Raw genomic sequence first — 25,534 nt, 5'->3', positions numbered from 1 at the left:
GACTATGAATTCACTTTACCTGCACATAAAAAAAACCCAAATTTTGAAACAAATTTTATCGAAAACTAATTTTGGCCACGAAACCTTGGATGCTGGCCCACTGTGCAAACTGGGAATTTTGTTTCTTATTTTCGTCTCTTAAAAAATGGTGGCCACTCAAAGTGTAATCTATGGGATATTTGACCATGATATTTCAGCTATACTAAACTATTTCATTTACTCTATAGCATTATTTAAGTATGTTCAACTGTTCCTTTTTTTTTCTCTAAATCTTTTCATCCATTAACACTAATAAATGTAGTTAGCCTAATATAGTATATATAGAAAAAGTAGTGTCCAGTTTGAAGAGATAGAAAATAACGTTTCAGGGCAGAAATGACTGACCACATTCGGTTACGGCAGTGTCTGGAGAATGTTCCAGGGCTGATTGTGCTCCGGAACAATTCGGATTTCCGGATTTTTCGCTAACAGTGATACAGAAGTTTCCGGAGATCGAAGGTCCAGACGTTTCAAAAAATCATTGATTACAGAAGTTTCTGGAAATAAAATTTTCAAAGGTGGAACTTAAAAACGCAGTTCATTTTATTTATTTGTAAGGGAGAGCCAGAGAGATACCTTATAAGCTTATATTCATGATTAATATTCATTTTTTATTAGTAAATAGTTGTTATAATCATAAACTCAAGAACGAAAGACATATTTATAAATTTTAATTACTTCTCCAGGTCATCATTGGTATGTGTCAGTGGTATAGGTATGTGTAAAATTTTAAATATGTTTTAAGTAAACTAGGAAATGTTGAGAATATGGGAAAAAAACTTGTTTAAATTTTTTTCTAATTTTTGAATTTAAACTGTTTTGTTTTTAAGCTCGAGAAATTTTCCGAAATTTTGACTTGGGCTCATAATCACCCCTGATGTATATATTGGTTTACTCGTAGGCGATTCACGAGGAATATAAAATATGTCCGTATAGAGAGGCATCCGTTTTGCAGGAGTGTGTATAACAGGAGGTTTTACTGTAAAAATATATATATTAGTATCAGATGTATATAATGCAATGTTCTATAAACCAAAATTTTTCATAAACTGTGTTAACGTTACAATATCTAAAGCAGACAAAAATTTATAAATTTTTTGAATTTTAGTTCTAATACTGCTGATATGTTAAATTTTTTTTTTTTTTTTTTGTAAATAATGTATTATAATATATTATGTATAAATTTTGTAAATAATGTGCATGTTATGAACTACATGAATTTAAATATTATTTTAATATTAATCTGTTTCAGATATAAATTGCCACATTTATGGGTAAGCTTAATAATATATGAAATGGTTATAAAGTTCTTCTGTATATACACAAGTGTGTGTGTGTAGACACACACTACCGTACGATAATTCAAGAGACATTCACAGTTTTTGACATTTTTTAAAAATTTTCTCAAGAAATACTTTGAGGATTAAAGTTTATAACTTTAGATGTGTTTTCAGGTTGGAGTTTTTGACAACCTAAATTGGTTTTGGATAGGACACTTGGGTTTTCTGTCTTAAACTGTTCTAAACTGACTAAAACTATCTTAAAGTGTCCAAAACCTTGAACTTTGGTTAAAGGTAAAAATTCTTATATGTGTAACCTTTGTACACCACATAATAGTTACATATGTTAATAAACATTTCATACTTTTTATACATCTTGCTTTAACTTATTAAAGGAAAATAATATAATAGAAAAATATTTATAACTTTTGAAGCTCCAGAATTCATTGAACAACGAAAGTGAATACCATTAAATATGAATGAATATGCTTTTAATACTGATAAATTATGTTTTTGCATAAGGATAAATAATGCAATATTAAAAATAATAATAAACATTTTTAATAAAACAAAAACTTGTCTTAATTTTGTTTCTTGTTCAAAAATTAACATTTCATTTTTCACAATATTTTTTTTTTAATTGTGACATAATTTGAGTAAATAGGTTTTGGGCATTTTTAGACAGTTTTGGACAAAGGAGCTTTACACAGGATGGTTTAAACTAGGGATTAATCCATTCTGTCCTAAATCTTGCCAACTCTAGGTCTTTTGGTCATGTGATTTCTCATACTTATAAGTAAAGTTGAAATCTTTCAGAGGTTTGAGGGACTAATTATGAACGATGATGTCATGTGACACAAAATGAAATTTGTAAAAAACTTCTTTTGACCTTTCTTTTAAAATTCACAAAAGCTGCTTAGAATATTACTTAATACATTTTAAATTATTCAACTTGAACTTTTTTCATTAGTTACAAAATACAAAATTTAATTTTATTGATTGTTTGTAAAGTAATAGAAAAAACAAACAAATGTAAAAAATATGTTTTTTATAAAAATGTTTGTATATATTTAAGCTAGGCTTATGAAATTTTATTCAATTGCATATAATGATTTAAGTAATTAATATAAGTTTATTGCTATATTTTCTGGCATAGGATGTTTAAAAGCAGTTTTTTCATTTGTAATTTATTGTCAGTCCCTCAAACTTTTGAAAAACTTATGCTCTATTGATAAGTATGAGAAATTGCATTATCTAAATGGTTCTAAAGTGATGAAATAATCGTCTTAGTGTTTTTTGAGAAATTTTAAAAAGGAATGTGGAAAACTGAATGAATGTCTCTTCAATCACTGTACAGTAGCGTGTGTGTGTGTATGTATATATATTTATATATATATACATATATATAATATATATATATACATATATATATATATATATACACAGGTATATATACACCATAATAAATAAATACAAAAAGAAAAAAAATGAAGAAAATTCAGAAAAATAATAAGTTTTATTTACTGCGCATAAGCTGCAAGTAAATAGAACTCATAAAATAAGTTCAAAATGTAGAGAAAGCGTGGAAAAAATTACAGATCAATGAAGAAAAATAGAAGAAGGGAAAAAGAATAATAATAAAAATCCAGAAAAATAAAATCTGAAAAAAAGGGGAATAAAAGTTCGGAAAATGAAAGATATAATCTTTTCATCAGCTCACACGATTATATTCGTAAAAAGGAGTGCTTTCTAATATTGTATCAATATAGCCAAAGCAAAAATAATATCAATACAATAGTGTGAGGAGCACTCAAAACAAAAAATTCTTTTACAACGAATTAAATAGAATGCAAACAAATGAAATACACAACAAATAAAATAGAATCCTACTTCAGTACTGGACTTTTATTATTATTATTTTTCTTTTTCCCTTTTTTCATTCTTGTGTAATTTTTTCCATGTTTTCTCTACATTTTGAACTTATATATCTTGTGTGTGTGTCATAACAGTGTGGCCAAATAAGGAAATAATGCTGAAGCAACATAGTGAGGAGTTCAAACCACTCTTAATGTGTTTCATCTTAAGTGAAAGGGGGAAATCTTAGAAGCCATGTGATTTACATGGGATAATATAACAATGATCATAGATTAGAGTATTATTTCTCTCAGGATTTAATAGTTCTTTAAAGGGAAAAACATATTATGATAATTATTACATTCTGATGATGAACTAAGTTAAAATATTAATTCTATTTTCGCATAGGTATCTCATGCTAGATGATGATCATCATCTAGAATAGAGAATTTGAAAACGAAAGAAAAAATTTTTGCTTTAAGGCTCACTTTTTTTCATGCCAGATCTGCTAGCTAGAGCTATAGATATAACAGTTATAAATATTTTATGAATTCACAACAATTATAAATAGCACCTTCTAATAGTATTGTTAGAAGGTGTTTTGTATATTGAGTGAGCCTTTGGAAAACAGTGTTTATTAATTTTTTATTAACTTTCACCTCTCTTTTTTTTTAATTTAAAAAACTGAAAAAACTTTTGTGTTTAAGACTAAGATGTTAATAAATGTAAAAAATTACATTTTATGTCTACTATGTCATTTGATGAATTTTATTGTATACTTTTTAGGAGTGAAAGAACACGATGGATTGAAGCAATAAATTCTGCGGGTCAGAACAAACCTTGTGAAATCTGGGAATATGGTGAATAGATATTTAACTTAATTTATATCAATTTATATACTGACTTTTTTCTACACAGATTTGTTAGAGAAAAATGCTACTCCGGATAAACTTTGGGGGGGGAGGGAAATCTGTAGTAATTAGAATGAATGAACGACTGAGACAAAAACAAGAGTATTAAATTGCATATGTTAAAAGTAATCCCGATATGGCAAACATTTAAAAGATTTTCGATAGAAAAAAAATGGAGTTTTTTTTTTTAATTTTTGTTAAAACTTTTATTTTAACGAGTAGCAATTTTGTTGAAAATTCCAATTCGTAACAGAAGAATTATTTTATCAATGTGATATATTTACCACCTTTTTTATTTGGCTACAATACTACTTAATTTTTAATGGAATGACATGTAATTCTCGAATGGCGTGTTTCAGAAATCACTTTTCAACGGACGTGATACCATCGTAAATTCGAATTTTAATCTTATTATTGAATAAAACGAAACTTCTTTCTCTCTCTTTAAATTTTTTAAATATTACTTTTGTTCATTAAAGTAAGTCTTTTAAAAATCTTCTATGTACATGTGCACAAGATGAAAAAAAAATTTTAAAAAAAAAGGAAAAGCAAATTATGCAATGAGAAAAAAATTTCAGATAATTTCCTCTTCCAGCAATCATATATCTGTATAATATATATTTATGTTTTAAACTTGGATAATAAGTGTTTTTCATTAAAAACACCTCTCATAACATACAAAGCTACCTTTAACAGTAGATAAATAACACCTAAGGCAGGGGTGACGAACCTTTATACACCAACGTGCCATTTTTTCTAAAAAATTGTTTGATGAGGTCATAGACGTGCCTTCAAATAATTTTGACTTCGTGATTATTGGGAAAATAATAATACTAAATACTATCAACTCAAAACTCTTTATTTACATAAAAAAAAAACATTTTGCAATGTCTCAGTTATACGCGTAATTCAACTTACAGTAACATCAGTGTGACTTCTGTTGTTGCAGATAAGATGACAAATAACTTATATTAGGTTGTAAGATGTTAGTTTAAGCAGGACTGTTAATTTTTTTGCCAGTTAATTTATTGTTAGCTTGCTTTCCATGGTTATTAATTGGTTTTTTTAGCATTAATTGTTAATTTTTTATTAATAATTGTTTATTATTTTGCGTGTTTTTTGTGAATTTTAATTTAATTGTTACATATGCTTCATAGTGTAATACCATTTGTGTAATAACAAATGTGATCGGTTGCGTGCCCGAAATATTGTGTCGGGTGCCATAAATGGCACGCGTGCCATTGGTTCGCCACCCCTGACCTAAGGGATGCTTTCTCTCTAATTTTTGCCTTTTCTTCCTATTTTGTATGGTTTTTATTTAACTATTGCATCATATAAAAAAAGATTATTATCATGTAAGCAAAATCTGGAATTTGCATTCATAGTGGTATTTCAGTACAGCGTGAAAAAAGTTATGGTATTTTTATTCTTCTCTCTTGTGAGGAGGTTACTATCACCAAATATTCACGCATTCATTTTGCGTAAAATTCTCGCATTTTGATTAGAACAGGGTTGACAGGAAAACATTGAAAATACAGGGAATTTAAAAATCATCTAAAATGCCAGAGAATTCGTGATTTTTCCTTAAAATTTGGGAAAAAAACAGGGAATTTTTGTCTTTTAAATAGCAATCTATGGGGTATGTGATAGCTCAGCTATATTAAATTACATTTAATTATTATCTAAAGCGCATCATTTGAAATTCGAGATGCATCGTATTGAAACATTGATATTTTAAAAGCTATGTGAAAAACTTCCGCAATAACAGTCAAAAACACTTTTGTCATAAGAAATGAGTAAAGAAATTCATGAAATTGATATAGCATGCATTAATTTTATTAATATTGCACTTGAGGGAGTTATTTGTGATACAAGCATCAATACCAGTGGTCACATTTTACAACTACTTGCATATGCTGATGGTGTCGATATAATTGCTCGTTCCCTTCCTGCCCTGAAAGAGGCATTTCTTGCCCTTGAGGTGGCTGCAAGGCAAATGGGCTTGGTCATAAATGTAGAGAAAAGAAAATACATGTTTTTCTCAAGAAACAGAGTCCCAGACCCTTATCTTGAAATAAATTCTTATAGATTTGAAACAGTAAAGAGTTTTACTTACTTAGGATCAATTATTACCATTGACAACAGAATTACTCCTGTAATAAAAACCGACTCTATCTGGCAAATAGGACTGTCGATGGGCTGAGGAGATTCATTAAATCTGGGTTTCTTTCTGGAGAAACAAAGTTCTTAATCTACAAAACTCTTGTCCGGCCAGTCTTGACATACGCTTCTGAAGCTTGGACAGTGACAAAACAGGAGGAAACAGGTATCGCAACGTTTGAGAGAAAGATTTCACGGAGTATACTTGGTGGTGTAAATGAAAACAATAACTGGAGAAGGAGATTTAACTTTGAACTGTGCAAGATTTATAAACAACCTGATATTATCAAATACATAAAAATAAATAGAATGAATTGGATTGCCCACGTGATTCGAATGAGTGATGACAATACAATAAAAAAGATACTGCTTTTTAGACCCACTGGAACAAGAAAGCGGGGAAGGCCGCAAATGAGATAGGCTGACTTAGTGGAGTCTGATTTTCTCTCAATTAATGAAAAGAATTGGAGATCAAAGGTGAATCAGAAGTCCTCATGAAGAAATCTTCAGAGGAAGGCATTGGCTCACATTGGGCTGTCTGGCCAACTATAATGATGATGATGATGCATTATTTTAAGTATTACTAGTATGTTTAAGTAAAATTTCACAAACTGAAATAAAATTTAATGATTAAATTTGCTTTAAAATATTCAAAAAAAGGTCATAATAAATTAATTTTTGTTTCCTGCATTGTAGATTCTCAACAAGATGTAGCATAAAAATCAAAATTTCTAATTCCAATATTTTTTAAGCTTTTTGTAATTGTGTGGTCTTATACCTGCAAACGAAAGGTTATTTGAACTAAAAAATGCGAGAGAATGCATGTTGTTCAGGTAAGCATGTTTAAATGCCTTTCATAATGGTAGAAATATTAAACAATGTCGACTGCACACTTGAAGCTATTAATCAGAAAGTGGGTACATTTTCAAGTCAAGTTATGAAATTCCTGCTCTTGTGGTGAAACTTGAGAATACCATGTTGGCCAAGGCAACACATTACTGATCTGTGGAGAGAAGAGTTATTGACTATGTCAACCTTCATCTTTGAAAAGGTACCCCAACATAGAATCTCGATAACGTGTCTTATATACTAATAAGTTGGAATTGTAGTGGTAGATACACTACAATACTCCCCTACCAGAATTTTATCTGTGATAGAATTCGAGGAACGGATACCACTAGTTGATTGATTGCTGTCTTGTGAGAAGCAGAGAGAGCTGTATTATGATCATCGTGCTTTTTGCGTGCTGTGTGAAGTTCACGGTCGTTATCGCTTCTGTGCTGCCTTTAGCAGTCCAGTGAATACTTTGTACCTTGTGTGTGATGGTGACTGAGTAGCAACAGCGCGAGGAGGTGGATAATGTCGCAGCTATAAGTAGCATGTCAACTGATCAATGGGGACCATCCATCAAAGTAGGCGTGTTCATATCGAAGTGGGAGTTTCTGTCAAGGTAGGTATGTTCACGCCACGTCCAAAGGTCATCAATGTGGGAAGTGGTGTTGTCGACCTTCTTCTAGGAAAAGATACCTCACCATAGAACCGAGTTAACATATCTTATATATTAGAGAATTGGAATTGTATTTTTGTAGTGGTAGACACGCACACACAGTACAGAACTATCTTGTCGATACCGGTCGTCCATAAATTGTAAACAGACAAATCTGCGAGCTTGGATGTGGTTGACAAAGTTTAAAATTTGTTGCCTTTTATTTCCAACAGGACATTTGTCACTTTCAACAGCTTTTATTTAACAGTTGTCAAGCTGATCAATTGCTTTTAATTGTTTTTGTTAAGGAAATCAAGCAAAGTAGCTAAGCTAATGCGTTCTCTAGTCGAAGGATGTAACTACTTATGCTTGAACCACATGTCTGGAGATACTCAGGATATATGAGTTTATTTGTATCTCGACCCACACTATTTAAGGCCATACAAGAGTAGATACATACATAAAACATGCATTATACATACATAAAACTCGAAAAATTACATCAACAACAAGTATAATAATCAGAATATCTAAAATACTAGTCAATACAAATCTATTAAGACAAATGTAAACCCATTAAAATAGTAAAGTAGTAAAAGGGTTAAAGAACAAAATGACCCAAAAATCCAATAAATGTTAAAACTTTGCAAAAGCATGTAAAGCAGTTATAAAATATTCGAAGTTAAAACTTGTTATAAAAGTTAAAAAGCAGAACAAGTTAAGAATCAAAACAATCAGTTAAAAATTGATAAAAACAATACAAGTTAAATCCTAGAGAAATTTAAAATAATGGTAGATAAGAAAAAGGCTCCGAGCTGAGTTAAATGTTGTTCAGAATGTCCTCCAATGTTGATACTCAGGATGTATGCTCAAACCCCATGGTAGATATTGTCGCAGAACGTTAACGAATTCTTGCAGAAAGATTTTTCTTTTGGGAATTAAAAAATTTTGGGGGTTTTTTTTCGGCAGAGATTTTCGAAAGTTTTATATTTTCTTCAGAATTATATTCAAAAGATGCCTTTCTTGCGCATCGGAGTGGAAAAAAATGCTCTTGATTTTTCTATTCTTATTTGAGAATAATGAAGGGTAAAAAATGTAGTTTTCTTTTCTGCAGAAATTTTTGTTCTAATTTTTTTATGCAGTCATTATTATGGTTTTCCACATAGTTTTTGAAATACGGTATTATTTATTACAACAACTATTTAGTAACCCTTTTCATCATCCAATTCACGTGATTTTGTTGTCGATTTTTTTAGGTAGTTAGGGCTGTGGATTTCATGATGTTTTAATTATTTTTTTTTAATGTAATGATGATTTGCAAAATGTGAAAGAGGAAATAATTAATTTGTTATCGCCCATGATATTAGAATTAAAAAAAAAACATTTCATATTTAATTAGAAAATTATTTTATTTAATCCGAAAAGTATTTTATTTTTGAAGTTGATGTTTCAGTTACTTTACTCTAGTAATTCTGTTACTTTAATTGTTATTTTTAAATGTATCTTGTTACTACTATTAGAGAGATGTAAGAGGGTGCTCAAATAGGCTGTTAAATCTAATAAATGTTGATATTTCAGATTGTCCTCAAGTGCAATGCTTCAAGAACTACATTGCTCAACAGCCTGATGAGCTATCACTACAGGAGTCTGATGTTGTGACTGTTCACAGGAAAATGAATGATGGTAACTCCATTTTTCTGTTTACCACAAATTAATAACTTTTGATCTTTTATCATATTTTAAGATCCAATATGAATGCAGGGTGTGTAGCATTTCTAAAAAGTGCTTGCAGGGCTGCCATTTGAGACTAAAAAGGCGACTAAAACGGCTATTTTAAAGCAATAGCAACTATGGCGACTATTTTAGTAGAAATATGAGTAAAAACAACTAATTTGCAATGATTTGCTTGAAATCGGCGACTTTTTTAAGCCAAAGCGACTAAAATGAAGAATAGCTTCATGAGTTCCCCCACTTCTTTTTGCCGCGCTTTCGTTTTATCCTAACTTTATTATTTCTCACTGTTTGATGTCAAAAGCATGACAGACATATTTAACCAATCAGACTGATGGAATTGGAATTCGCACTACGTGAATGCTCCNTTTCATATTATTGTTGAAAATTATTTAAGTACTTTTAGAATGCTGATTTTGTTTATTACATACTAAATTTTTATTTTATAGTAAGGTTAAAAAAATTCATATATGAAAGTAAAGGTCATTTCTACTTCATTTTTTATAATGCCTAAACTTTTAGTCTCTAGCTTTTTTTTCAATATTTTTTTTAATTACAACTATTGTTTCTTATATGATATCTGAAGCCTTATGCCTCATAAAGAATAAAACTAAAAATAGATATTTTTAAAATGTTCAAAAGGTTTTCTACAGCAATTCCTTCAGCATTCCTCTATCTATATATTGTTGGTAAATTCACAAATAAATGTACTTTTTTTATGAAATATGAGTATCTAACTGCATATTATTTGAATTTTATACTTTTATAGCACAAATAATTAAAGTTATGTTAGAGGAGGATATGATGTTGGCACCTATTTTATATATCTTAGAGACTATTTAGGAGACTTTTTTTCATGAATGATGCAACTAAAGCAACTATTTTTCTTGTTTTCATCCAGTGGCAGCTGTGTGCTTGAAGGTGCTTGTTTTTAAAAGATACTTTTTTTATTGGGTTTTTTAAAAATGCTTAATTTTTATTAATAATGGCAATTTTCGCCACGAACTATGCAATGAGTGTGGTTTTCACATTGTTCTATTCAACCAGGGTGCGTAGTGTTTTTAAAAAGTGCTTGAAGGTGCTTATTATTTTTTTTAAGCCCTTAAAGGTGCTTTTATCATTGGGTGTTTCTAAAAAGTGCTTAATTTTCCCTATTCCAAAATAAGATTTTTCCTTTACCCTGTTGATTTTAGCTACGAATCATGCAGAAAGACATTGTTTTATTCAGCGTTTTCACAATTAATTCAATCCGAATCTATTTAAACGTATCGTCAGTCCGTAGCGTATGAAAACGCCATTCGATTTACAAATGATTCAAAAATTTTGACAATGCCAAAAGGACATTTAAAACCAGATAAAACCGTCAATTGTCAAAAACTTTCTAATCCTACCTAATTATGATTTTTTTACAGTGCTTAAAAATATTATTTGAGTGCTTGAAAAGTGCTTATTTTTTGTTGAATAATTTGGCTATGCACCCTGTTCAACGTATTCGCAACTCATTCCACTACAATCCATTACGGCCTACCACCGGTCCGTAGCGTATGAAACCGGCAATTATTTTGCATGCTTGATGAAACGCTTCTGGGTCCTCGTCTGCGTATGCTGAACTGGATTCCGTGGGAAGAATTCTTGCACTCTCATGTGCAACAATGTTGCAATTTGTAAGAGATTATCAATTTCAGGCTTCATTTTCCGCCCTCTGAAATTGAACCCTAAAATGTATTGAAAAATCTCATGGGTATCAACTGAACATTGTCGATTCTTTTTTTCCCTAATAGAAAAAGAAAATTTTATTTTTCTTGTTAATTTCATTCTTGGTGAAGCACCATCGTCTTTGTCACTGGCAAACTAATGGTCTTCTCGTGTTCTTGAATTTATAGATAAGTACCTGTAATCTTCAAAGGGGATCGTTCACAATTTTTAATCACAAGATTATTTTCTTCAGGGACCATCCGCTAATTGCATAAATCAAAGTGCGTAGTGTTTTTAGAAAGTGCTCAAAAGTGCTTATTTTTTATTTAAGTTTTTTAAAAGCCCTTAAAGGTGCTTTTTTATTCAGGGTTTGTAAAAAGTGTTGAATTTTTTATCTTTTGAAAAGAGATTTTTCTTTGCCGTATCAATTGTCATTCTAAATTACAAAAAAAATGCTTGATTTTCTCCATTTTCTCTGCAACATTTATCAGAAACTAGTTATTTTATCATGATCATCATTTTTCTTAAAATGTTTCTAAATATTATTTATTATATATTTATAAATTAAGAACTTTAAATGATAGAAAAAAATTTTATTAGTGCACAGATTCTCATAATAATTTTTTTATTTTTTGGAAAATGATTAAAAAAAAATTTTGAGTGCTTAAAATGTACTTAAAAGGCGCTTATTTTTTGTTGAAAAATCTGGCTACACACCCTGCCGAATTGTTTCAAACTTTTATTGTTATCCAATATTCATTTTTATTATTGTATTATTACTTTTTAAATTTCCAATGCTCTTAATTTGTTTTATGAAAAAACAAAATAATATTTAGAGGCATTAGGGAATTTTTTAAAAAAAGTATGAAATTTTCACTATTTAAAATGTAGTAAAGAAAAAAACTTAGGTTGTTCAGGATTTGTCATTCCAGAAAACTTTTAACTTATCTCTTAATAATATGATTTAAAAACAATTGAAATAAGAAATTCTATTATTTCAGGTTTGTTAAATATTATGACTGTAGATCCATATAATAATTTACTTCTGTCAATAATGTTTAGCTTCAATATTCATTGTATTTACATTTTGAAATTATTATTTTTTAATCATTTCTTTAAAGAAATACTGAATCAAGTAAAAAAATTTTAATGATAATTTATTAGGGGCTATTCACTAATTTATATTTGTTGTACAGGGTTCCCTTGGTCCTTAAAAGTCCTTAAAAACTGCTTAATTTTCATTTTGGAAAATAAAGGGCTTCAAAAGTACTTAATTTTGATTCAAAGTTTTGAAAAGTCCTTAATTTTTTAGCATGACTAAGGCTGATAGGAAAAAATTTCAGTTCAATTTTTTAAAACTAAATGTTGCTCTTTTATCACATAGAATTAGACCATGCACAGTCATAGCTGCCAACTCTACTGGATTTTCCAGTAGACTATTGGATTTTTCCAGTTTCTCCTGGTCTACTGATTTAAAAAAAAAATATCCTGTTTTTTGTACGTTTTAGAAAATTCCCTAAAATTGTGAGTAAGTTTCCTAAAAAAATTCCAATTGAAATAGAATTTTTGGACAGATTATTATTGCTTGCTTAAATACTTAAATAAGTAATAAGAATACTTGATAATACTTAATAAAAAAAAACTTGAATAATGAAATAAGTAAATAAATAAGTATTAGTACTTAAATACTTATACATAGTACTTAAATACTTATTCATGAAGCAAGCCTCATTTATAAAAATCAGTTTAGAACCTTTCATTTTGTTCTAAAAATGTTCAGTTTATTTTTATTCCGAACCTTTTAAATTGATTAAGAAATCTTTTAACTGTCTTTGATGAATTCAATGCTGATTACTATTTAAAATTATGAGTAAACATAATGCATAACATTTCAAGTTCATTTATAGTCAATCATAACAGGAAAATTTTGCAGTCTTTCTATTTTGATGATTATAAAAATCCCTATAATTCCCTATGCATAGAATATTTGGTACATTATGAAACAATTATCATGAAATGTATATTATTTTGCAAAATCTTCTGTTTTTTTTTTCTTATCTACGTTGGCAGCTATGCATAGTCAATATTCTGTTGAAGTCTATGTTCTACATGGCCCTATATCTCCCTTTAAAATAGACCCATAACATTCAAACTGTACCACATATTATATTACAGAGCAATAGTGTACCTTACCAGAGGAAATAATTATAGGCCTATTTGAGGCCCCCCAATGTGGCCCTTTAGGTTACTATATTGAGGGTAAAACATTTTAGAGAGGCAAAAATTTATGTGTGTGGGGGGTTGCTATAGGTAAGGGGGAAAAAGCATGTCCTCTCATTAATCGGGAGTCTGTCCAGACATTTTGTTAAAAGTCCGTTTTTGTAAAATTGTAAAAATGACTCATAATTTGTGAATATAAAATAAGCGTTAAGTCACAATCTTTTAATTGCCAGGGTCCTGCTTTTGTGAATTTGTGCAAATAGGGTCCAGTTATTGCAAAAAAAAACTTTTTCAAGGAGTTTTTAAATTGTAAAGACATACAAGATTATGTCAACAATGTAATGTGTGGACAAAGGGGATACTACACATGAAAGAGATAATGCTTTTTTTGCATTGGGGAGGGGGACTGTTTTAAGATACTTAATTGGAAGACCCACCCTAACCTTCAAAATTGACAGAATTCAAGGAATTCAGTCTTACTGGTAATCCATCTGCTTATAGGAATTAAGTAAAATGCTAAAAAAAGAAGTATTAGAAAATGTTTTGAACTAGAATCCATAAAACGAAATCTATTTCCTAAAGGACTTGAAGAATTAAATAAATTTGTGTAATACTTCAATGTGTAATAAGTAACTGTAAATTGACAGAAGGCATAAAATTTAATACAATTCATGACTGTACTAAAATTTAACCACATTTGTAGAAAACAGGGTTTATCCCAGCCCCCCTCTCAAGTTTTTTTTTTTTTTCACAAATACTTTAAACTTTTTTCCCTGAGTAACTGAATAAGAAAGCATGATTTGCTTCTGACACGAAAGTTAAATATTTGGTAACTATTTCTAATTTGTTTTGTTGTAATGTAAATGTTTTTTTTTTCTTTTTTGAAGTTTTAGATTGTTACACTATTATTTTTATTTCTTACGGATAAGCAAATTGTTACATAAAAATTTATATCTACTCAACTAAGAGATCTTTAGATTTTAATAATCATTTTATTCAGTTAACATTGCAACTTAATACACTTTTTAATTTTTGTTCAATTTTTGGTTGCTTTGAAACTAGTTTAGGTTTTTCTCCAGAATGTTTAGTTACATCATGTAAAGTTAAATCCTAATAACAGGTTTGGCTGGAGATAATTTTGTTTAAGTTCACCATAAAAATAAGTGTAACACATTTGCTGGTCTAATAGCGCAATATAAAAACTTGTAGAAATAATTCTTTCAATATTTTTGCCAAGTTTCTCCATTTACTCTTTTTTTAATGTATGAAAAAAATTGCCAATCTTAATTTCTGCTCTTAATTTAACAATTCAATTTCAATGAGATCATTGAAAATGGAATACTGTTTAGTTTCATACGTTAACTTTTACAATATTAACTTTTAACTATCTGAAAATGTTATCTGAAATGTTAACTTTTAACTATCTGAAAATGTTTTTTTAAAAAAACTGACCCGGTTTTGCAAAAATTGCCTGGTAATTCTTTGGTGAGTCCTGTTAATTATAATAAAATTGTTTTTTATTATTTTTATTATTTATTGATTTTTTAGGAAGATAAATATGTATAATTGGCATATGTATAATTGGTGGCATATGTATAATTGATGATAAACAATCATACTATTTTTTAAAGTCCTTAATTTTTCAAAGAAGTACTTTATTTTTGCTTTGTTGAAAGAGTGGGAGCCCTGTAATATGAATTTATTAAAGTTTTCTTTATCTTCTTAGTTTTTTACATATTATTATAACTTTAGTATGGTTATTAATATTAATCTTGTTAATGTTTTGTTGAATATGCTTTAGTAAAAAACTTTTATTTAAATCTAAAAAATAGACTGAGTAATTCTTTTACATAACTAAATAAAGTATTTACAGGATATCCGCGCACCTGGAAAGTCATGAATTTCGGTATTGAACAAAATTTGTCATGAAATGTCATGATTTTAACTATTTTTCTGAAAGAAAAAAAATCATGAAAAGTCATAGATTTAGGTTGCCAAAAAATCTAGTTTTTGAAATGGAATTCGCCCCCTTCACCAATTTCATGGTGCTCAGAATATCTAAATTTGTAACAAAATCCCCACTCACAGTCATATTTGATAAAAATATAAAATGTTTTTATAGTGTTTTTTAAAAATTATGGTGTTTTTTCCAAAAATGAAAGAAAAAACATCATTTCTAGAGCGAATATCTTTTAAACTTCTGTGATTTCAGCCTTTTTGTTATTATTTTATATTTTATCAATTTAAAATTTTAGCTGAAGCAAGCCAGTCATTGGCGAGTTTTTTTATTCCGAAATGAGAACAGAAAAATCAAGAGTATTTCTTTCCTTTCCGATGAACAAGAAAAGTATCTTTAGAATGTAATTCTGCAGGGGAAAAAAAAGAAAAACAAATTATTTGCTTTTTTTTTCCAGCTATTTTATTGCTTTGACTCTATCTTTGCTCTGTTTTTTTGAATTTAAAATCTATAAATATGAAGATGCAAAGTATAACTGGTTTGGTTGTACCTATCATTTGTGAATGTTATAATGCCTTTTTTAAATTTAGTGTTGTGTTTTTGTCGGAGAAAATAGAAACTTCATTAAGTCATGAAAAATTCATGGAATTAATCATGCAGGGTTCCCACGGTCCTTAAAAGTCCTTAAAAACTGCTTAATTTTTATTTTGGAAAATAAGGGCCCTTAAAAGTAATTAATTTTGATACAAGGTTTTTAAAAGACCTTAATTTTTCTGCATCGGTATAGTTCACAAGAACAATTTTTAAGTTAAATTTTTTAAAACAAAAAAATCTTTCTTTTTTCACCTAGATATAATAAAAAACATTTGGTTTGAAATTTATAAATCTTCTCAAACATAATTTTATTTTTATTCTATAGAAATTTTTATAAAAATATTTATTGCAATGAATTTAAAAAAATATATTAAGTTAAGCTTGAGAAGAAAAAAAAGTGGAATGAATTAAGGTGCTTTGGCCTGTTTTACGTGAAATAGAACTTAATTTGACATGACATAGTTAAGAAACTATTCTCATGACTAACTCTAATTCGACTTTTTAGTATTCTTTCCTTTAATATGTACCCTTATAAATGAAACATTTTAATTATAGAAAAGAATTTTTTTTGCGTAATTGAATATTTAGCAAGATTGGCCCAAAACTGAATATTTGATGCATGTCTAGTAGCGAAATATAAAAACTTGTAATAATTATTTCACTGTTTTTCCCAAATTTGTATATTTACTTTTTTTTGGGAAAAAAATTGTGATTCTTAATTTCTGCTCTTAATTTTACAATGCAATTTTAATGAAATCATTAAAAATGGAATACAGATTAGTTTCATACGGGTCGTTAACCCTTAACATTCTGAAAATATTTTTAAAAAAAAGAAAAAGAAAGTCCTGTTAATTAATACAATTATATCAGTACTTACATTTTAATAAAATTGTCTTTTATTATTTTTTTTATTCATGGACTTTTTTTTAAAGAAAGGCAAATAATTGGCACTGGTGGTATATGGATATTCGATGATAAACAATCATACTATTTTTAAGGTCCTTAATTTTTCAAAAAAGCCCTTAATTTTTTCAACAAAAAAAAGTGCTTAGTTTTTGCTTTGTTGAAAGAGTGGGAACCCTGTCATGAAAAGTCAAGAATTTGAAAATCTAAAATGTAGCAGATACCCTGTTAATGTTATTTTATAAAGTGTATGCTGTATCTTAAAAAGGCCATGCATTTTGAGATTGAAAAAAAAGTTCTTTATTACAAAATTCAGAATTAATTAAGACATGTGATATTGTTGCAGGATGGTACGAGGGACGCAGACTTAGAGATGGTCTTCAGGGTTGGTTTCCTGCTTCCCACACAATGGACATTCCTTGTTCTCGTGCAAGAGCTTCCAATTTACGGCAATGTTATCGTCTACTTATGCTTTCTCACCATAAATCATAATAAAGGTGCAATGAACTCTCCCAATTATCTGTATTACAAATATCTAATCACAAATATCTAATCAGAAAACAAATTTAAACTCAAACCTGAATACAATTTTAATTACTACCAGTATTTAAACCAGAAAAAATACTGTATGATGATGTTTTGACCAAAATGCTGGTCAATATCAACGTTTCAATTTTATGATTTGTCATCAGGAAATATGGATGTTTTGCAATATTTTTTCAATTTATATACCCTCCAACAGTCTGTGCTTTCATACGAAATATCTGTGGTAACGAACGAAAGTCGAACTTATTAAAACTTATAAGCTCAACCAATTCTCTATCTGACCTTCCATTTCTCCATTTGACCTTCCTGTTTAAATTATTTAATGGTAGTGGCAGGGTTGCCACAGGTGACTAAAATTCAACTATTTTCAGCATGAGGCGACTATGGTAACTTTTTTTTTGCCTGAAATGTCTTAAAAAAGCAGCTATTTTCAGGAAAAGGAGACTTTTCTGTATTCCTAGCAATGATTTTTGGCATAAATTGGGTTGAAAATCTTCTGAACACACTGAATTTCTTTTCTTAAAAAATTTAAAATAAAAATAATAAAATTTTAAAAAAATTAAATAAATAAATAATTAAAACAATAATGAAAAATTTTAGATTGCGAATTTGAATCATCACTTTTTAATGCATTCAATTTTCTCAGATTCTATCGTAAGCCTATTTTGTTTCTCGGTCGCCTTTTCAGCGGTTTTTGCTACGAAATTCTGCACAATTTTAAAAATCCAATTTTTAATACAATATTATGATGCATGAATTTTGAATTTGAGTAATGACATTTCACAATTTATATATATATATTTTTTTTTAAAAAATTACGCCCGCCATCGTCTTCTCAGACATAAGGCGTCTTGCAGCATATATATATATATATATATACATATTTGCTAAATCAATTATTGATAAAAGGGAAAATTTCTTAGAATAAGTTTGTATTTTTTAATGAAAAAGTATTTTTTGAATGAATTCTACTAATTAAAAGTATTCAATTTTCTGCAAATATACAAATTTTTTTATATATAAAAATTTAGTGCTAGAACACTAACATTTATATAAAAATTATCATATTTGCCACCAACTTGACTCATGGTATATGACAATTAAGTCATTTAATAAAATTTTAGTCTTATTTTTGTTCTTATTTAGGCAACTATTTTGTTCATTTTTTTTTCCTGTGACAACCCTGTAGTGAAGGACAAAATTTGTTTAATTCTGATTTGTTAAAATATGAATGAACAACTGACTTTTTACCGCTAGAAAATTTATTTCTGCAACTAAGTAAATTCCGTAGCACGTTTGCCACTCCGCAGAGAGAACCTGGGTAATACAGAGAATTTTAAAAATCACCTGAAATAACAGGAAAATTTGATTTTTTCCCCCTTTATGATCTGGGAATTTTGTTTCTTATTTTCGTCTTTTAAAAAATGATGATCACTCAAAGTGGGATAAAGCGATATCTATGGGATATTTCAGCTATACTAAGCTATTGCATTTACTTATAGCATTGTTTAAGTATGTTCAGCTGTTCCTTTTTCATAGCTGCCAACTCTACTGGATTTTCCAGTAGACTACTGGGTTTTTCCAGTTTCTCCTGGTCTACTGGTTTTATAAAAATTCTCCTGGTTTTTGTACATTTTAGAAAACTCCCTAAAATTGAGTCAGTTTCATAAAAATCCCTATTGAAATAGAATTTTTTTTATAGATTATTGCTTGAATATTTAAATAAGCATTACTAATATATGATAAGGAAATCCTCATTTATAAAAATCAGTTTGAAACTTTTTTTGTTCTAAAATGTTCGGTTTATTTTTATTCAGAACTCCCTTTATTACATGTATTAAAACATCTTAATTATTTCGTATGAATTATATGCTTATTCAAAATTACAAGTAAACATAATTCACAACATTTCAAGCATATTTAACGCCAATTATGACTGGAAAAATTGCAGTTTTTCTATTTTGATGTCTATAAAAATCTCTAAAATTCCATGTGTTTAAAATATTTAGCACATTTTGCTACAGTTATCATGAAATTCATATTATTTTGTAAAATCTACTGGATTTTTGTCTGTCTATGTTGGCAGCTATGCTTTTTTTTTCTCTAAGTTTTTCCAGCAATTAAAACTAATAAACATAGTTAGCCTTCTAAGGCTCATACAAGATACACAAGATTGTGTACAATATGTATCATGAAATTTTTTTTTTCTCCTGATTTGAGTGGCAACCCTGCATAGTAACTATTTACCGTCAATCGGCATAATATCAAGATTGATAATACACTGAGTTAGTGTCGTATTTCATACATATCATTGCTGATAATGTTCAGTATAATATCAAATGGAAAAGTTGTCACTATTAATAATACTCGCTAAATTATCGTATTCGATATTTAACATTGTCAATAATGATTGCTGTTTTATCATTGATAGTTATTATGTAATTAATAATCTGCAAGGTATTCATGATGTATTGTAATAAAAAAATTTAAAATATTAGCATTGCATAGCTGCCAACTCAACTGGATTTTCCAGTAGACTACTGAATTTTGCCAGTTTCTCTGGTTTAATTAAAATTTTCCTGGTTTTTGTATATTTTAGAAAATTCTCTAAAATTGAGTAAGTTTCATATAAAAAAAATCCCTATTGAAATAAAATTTTTGTACAGATTATTGTTTGCTAGAATATTTAAATAATGAAGTGAACCTCATTTATAAAAATCAGTCCAAAACCTTTTTTTTTTTTTTTTTTTTTTTTTTATTTNCTAAAATGTTCAATTTATTTTTATTCAGAACTCTCTTTTTAAATTAATTAAAAACATCTTTTAACCATCTTTGAGGAATTAAATGCCAATAACCTAAATTATGAGTAAACATAATACATAACATTTCAATTATGTTTAATGTCAATCATAACTGGAAAATAGTGCAGTTTTTTTCTAATTTGATGACTATAAAATTCCCTATGTGTGAAATATTTAGTACATTATGCAACAATTACCATGAAATTTATATTTTTTCGTAAAATCTACTCAATTGTTTCCTATCCTTGTTGGCAGCTATGGTATTGTGATATTGAGGAAACATTATTTTTCTGTAATTCTCAATATTTTATTATTTATTTTTGTTTTTCATCATTGTTTAATGATGAAATGGCTACAAAAGACACAATGTGTACTGGTGACATTTTGCGTGTTTTATGTAGGTTTTAAAAAATAAATTTGCCTGGTAATCGGGAGTTAACTGTATAAACTCTCATTTTTTGTAAAAAAAAAACAACAACATATCACTAATTATGAAGGATAAAAATGTACCTGAAATATATTTCATTATGAACAATGATCCAGTAATATTTTTTATTTGAAATGATTAAAAAAAAAACTTTTTTGTAGTACATAGAAATTTTTTTAAAAATATGATATGATTACAAATATTTTATTTCATATGTCAGAATGACTTAAAATTGTTATATTTAACCACACAATGCTGCTTGAATCCAAATTAAATGTATAAATATTTTTCTGTTAAAATTTCACATTATCTCTGTCTGTTGTAACTAATTATTTTTATCATTCCTAAATGTGTTTTTATTATTCCTAAATGTAAAAGTAAAATTAAAACGAATAAATTTTTTATTTCATTATCAGATTTTAACTTTTTAATTTAATTATATTTTACTGTTTTATCAAAGAATTTTTTTATATTAATGAGCATTAAACGAATTAGAATAAGCAAGCTTCTTTATTAAATAGAATATATTTTTAATAAAAAATAATTCTAGGCAACTGTTAAGCATATTTATTTTGGAATTATATGTATTTTGCAATAATCATATTTCAAAATGCATAAATATATATATATAGATATAACGAATATTTGGTGTTCAGTCCGTTTACCGAATATTCGGTTGGCCAAATGTTTCGTCAAATATTTTTTTGGAAAAATATTTTTTGATCAAGTTTTTCTTTTTGAATTTCAGTTTATTAAATAAAGAATAGTATAAAATAATATTTTTATTATACATTATCTGATATAGTTTTTACACATATTTGCTGAGTTTTAAAATTCATGTGCTTGCAAATTTATGTTCTAGAAGACAAATGCAAGGTTGCCACAGGCAGCTAAAATGCAACCATTTTTGGCATGAGGCAATTATGGCAACTTTTCTTGCCTGAAAAGGCTAAAAGAGCAACTATTCTCAGGAAAAGGAGACTATTGGGAGACTTTTGTGTACTACTAGCAATGTTTTTTTTTTAAAGCATAAATTGGGTGGAAAATCTGCACCCCACAAGATAGTTTCTGAAGACACTGAACTTTTTTTTTATTAAAAAATTTGGAATTGCAAATTTGGGTTTGCACTTTTTAATTCGTTCAATCTACACAGACTCCATTGTAAGCCTGATTCATTTCTCGATCGCCTTTTCAATGATTATTGCTACGAAATTCCACACGATTTAAAAAAAAAAAATTTAATATGATATTACGATGCATGAATTTTGAATTTGAGTAATCACTTTTCATATATATATGGATAAACATTTACGTTTATATAAAAATTACCATATTTGCCACCAACTTGACTGAATGGATCATGGTATATGACAATTGAGGCATTAACAAAATTTTAGTCATATTTTTGTTCGTATTTAGGCAACTTTCCTAGTTTTTGGCTACTATTTTCATGTGTTAGGCTGCTGAAAGCAACTATTTTGTTCATTTTTTTCTGTGGCAGCCCTGCAAATGGAAAAGCGAAATTTTAAGAAATGAAACTAAATTACTTTTTACTGAACCACATGTTTTGTACTTCAGATTTTTTTAAAATTATATTCAGGCGAACGTATATAGCTTACTATATTCAACACTTTTGTTTTAAAAATTGAGAAAGTTGTTCTTTGTTTCATTTTTGCTGTTTTTATCATAGCGCTGAATTTGAATGGAATATTTTATGATAAATTTTATAGTTATTTTTTTCTTGCTCGGTCAGACAAATAGCCAGTAACAAAAAAAAGCTGTGATTTTTGATAAAATATATTTTATGAAATAAGACATTTTTCTCAGTTTGTCTTTTTCTATTAACTTTCCTTTTTATTATGACTTTAAATTTTTTAAAGAGCGTTTTTAATGAACGTTTTTCTTTTATTGTCACTTTTCTCTAAAAAATACGGCAATATGAAAAGTAGCGCTGTGGTGGCTCGGATGATAGAGCATTCGCCTTCCTAATGAGGTGAACCAGGTTCCATTCCCAGCAATGGTTGGTCGATATAAATTCCACTTCTGGCTTGCACCGACCACGGTGCTGACGTAAAATATCCTCAGTAGTAGACGGATCATGGGTTAGAGTTCCCTTGCCATCAGGCTAACCATGGGAGGTTTTCTCTTCATGTAATGCAAATGCATGTCAGTTAAATCGAAAAGTCCTCCACGAAGGAAAATTTCTCCCGATACTTAATCCAGGAATTCCCTTGTCTTCTGGATTGGGTTCAAAATTACAGGGCTACAGAGTCGAACATTAGTCGTTGTAAACCCTAAAAATTGGGTCTCCTGTTCAACAACGGTTATTAAATAAAATAAAATGTGAAAAAGGTAACTTGAAATTTTTACCATTAAATTTTCATGAAATTAAAATCAATTTTTGTTTTGGTTTTTATCTAGCATTTTTTTTTTTTTTTTAAACTTTGATTTTTTATTGGCGTTTTTATTATGAGGCAGCAATAAAAAGGGTTTTTAATAGACTTAATTCTTTTTTTCCTAACTTTTTGCTTAGAATGCAGTATAATCTGAATACTGAGGTGTTCAGGTTTAAAATTTTCTTTCGAGAATTAGGATCGATTTTTATTTTTTCTGTTCTGCTTTTGAATCTAATGTTTTATTTTTGTGGCATTTTTACGATAGTGAGGCATTTTTAAAGTGTTTCTGATAGACTATTTCTTTTAAGTTTTTGTGCATATTTTTTTTTGCCTTAAAGTTTCATCTTAAGAATTAAGAGAATTTTTTTTGCTATTTCTTTTTCACTTTTTTTCCTTCAAATTAACAACATCAATTTTTTTTTCTTTTAATAGCTGTTAGTTACTTTTTTATATATATCTTAAATATTTCTAAAGGATAACTATTATATTTTTTACCTTTAATGCACACCGATAATAAAGCTAAGTTTTTATTGATTTTCCATAATGACTAAACTTATTTATATATAAATATAATATTTATTAATGATTTTCTTTTTTAAAAAATGTTTCTATTCAGCCGTTAAATATTCAGTATTCGGCTTATTTCTTTTGCAGAATAATCGGCTATTCGGCCAAGTCTCTATCGCTAATATATGTAGATATATACTACAATACAAAATTATACTTTTTTAAAGTGAAAAAGAAAAATTATTAGCATATAAAATATTTTTTAAAAATATTAAAACATTTAAAAAGAATTTAAAAGCCGGAAAACGAGATTTTAAAAAAAAAAAGATGTCATCAGCTTGATTGTATCTACAATAAAGAGTGCTTTTAATATTGTATTAATATATTCAAAGCAAAATATAATAATACAATAGTGTGGGAAGCATCAATAAATTTTAATGAAAAAAGAAGAAAATGAAGGAAATTTTTATTTCCTTCATTTTCTTTTTTTTTTATTGCTACTTTTTTCTGAAATTTCTGCTGCTTTTTAGCGCATTTTTTTAAAGAAGTTTTTTCAATTTTGAATTAAAAATATTTGTGTTTTCTTTTAGTATTAATGAAAAAAGAACATATTTAGCAAAAAATACAAAATAAAACACAAAATGTAATCTATAAAGAGAGTAGCTAATTCAAATGTACTTTTCCTTACCGGCATCTTTTAAAAATAATTTAAAATATATTCGTAACAAGTTTGCTAAATGGCAAAATATTAAATTATATATTTGAAATATTATCTATATATATTTGTTCAAATAGGTGGAATACCTCAATACTTTTGGCTAACTTATTTTTACACTATTATGAAAGAAATTATACACTTAATATAAAAAAAAAAAAATTATGCTTTTACTATCAAAATTTTACGGTTTTATTGAACAATATTTACCTGAGGAATTAATCTTGCTTCATGATCATGAAAATTTTATTAATTTCAATTTTTTTGGATTTAATAGGGTTCCCTTCCATGGGTCAGGGAATTTTATTTCAACTCCAAAAATCAGGGAAAGTTGCAATTTTTTTTGCAAAAACCTGGAAAATTCCTTCATTATACCTGGTAAAAAACCAGTCTAGAAATTGTCAGTAACGGTACTCAGTTTTTGAGATTTGAGTTAAATAATTCTGACATCTACTACAATTATTTATTGTAAAAATTTCGCATTTTAGACAAACTGAAATGCTTCCTTCCTCATTTAATATTTATTTTACATAGAAAATCTAATACGAATCAAAATTTTCTGATGAAAAATTTCGTAGCATAGATAAAATATGGTATTGGTTTTCATTGAAATTTACCAGGAAAAGTCAGAGAATTTTTTTTTTTTCTTCTGAAATTAAATGCGAACCCTGATTTAAGTATTAAAAAAGAAGAAAATATCTGCTTTATGCGATAGAAGAAATGATTTTAAATGTTATTTTTAATCAAATGAATAGAATTAAAAGAATTTGTCAAAAAAACAAATGGACCAACTCTTCCATACAATTTGATAAAATGCATTGGATGTCCAACTAATGTATTTTGATTCTATATAAAATCATTCGAGTTGATTGCATGCTATAATTGAAAATAATCCATGACTAAAAATCTAATTTATATTATATTATCTAATTGATTAATATTATATTATATGATTTTTTCAATAAATTTTAATAATTTCTCTAAAAGTCATCAAAATTAAACGTTTATAGTTAAATTTCCACCTTGTTAATTGTAAACTTTGAATTATCCAGTATAATGTTCTGTTGCGCACATGCAATTTTGGGCCAAACCAAGGTAACTAAATCAAATTCTCTTCTGTACTTAAAGAACGTACCATAAAATGCATCCATCTGTCCTCTATCTGCTTTTACTTACTTATCCTCTACGTGACTTTGGGCACTTAAGGCCTCTAGCATATCCCTCCAATGCCTCCTGTCTCTAGCAATAGATCTTGCTTCCTCCCAGCCAGATATTCCACATTCTTTTAATTCGCCCAAAAACATGCGCTTAC

At 28.1% G+C, this 25,534-nt stretch overlaps 1 protein-coding gene across 1 annotated transcript in view; it reads left to right on the top strand.

Moving 5' to 3' along the window:
* The window catches only part of LOC107442238 (uncharacterized), an 81,040-nt gene extending 58,002 nt beyond the window's left edge, over positions 1-23,038 (top strand). Inside the window, exons 15-17 of the mRNA XM_071180872.1 lie at positions 3,960-4,033; positions 9,309-9,413; positions 17,177-23,038. Of these exons, the coding sequence (XP_071036973.1) occupies positions 3,960-4,033; positions 9,309-9,413; positions 17,177-17,322 (325 nt within the window). The 3' untranslated portion in view covers positions 17,323-23,038. The remainder of the gene's footprint in view (positions 1-3,959; positions 4,034-9,308; positions 9,414-17,176) is intronic.
* The last annotated feature ends 2,496 nt before the right edge of the window (positions 23,039-25,534 follow it).

The sequence above is a fragment of the Parasteatoda tepidariorum genome, chromosome 5 (assembly GCF_043381705.1).
Source record: "Parasteatoda tepidariorum isolate YZ-2023 chromosome 5, CAS_Ptep_4.0, whole genome shotgun sequence".
In the NCBI taxonomy this organism is placed as follows: domain Eukaryota; kingdom Metazoa; phylum Arthropoda; class Arachnida; order Araneae; family Theridiidae; genus Parasteatoda; species Parasteatoda tepidariorum.
Note: the sequence above shows the minus strand (reverse complement) of the source record. Positions and strands in the feature narration are given on the sequence as shown.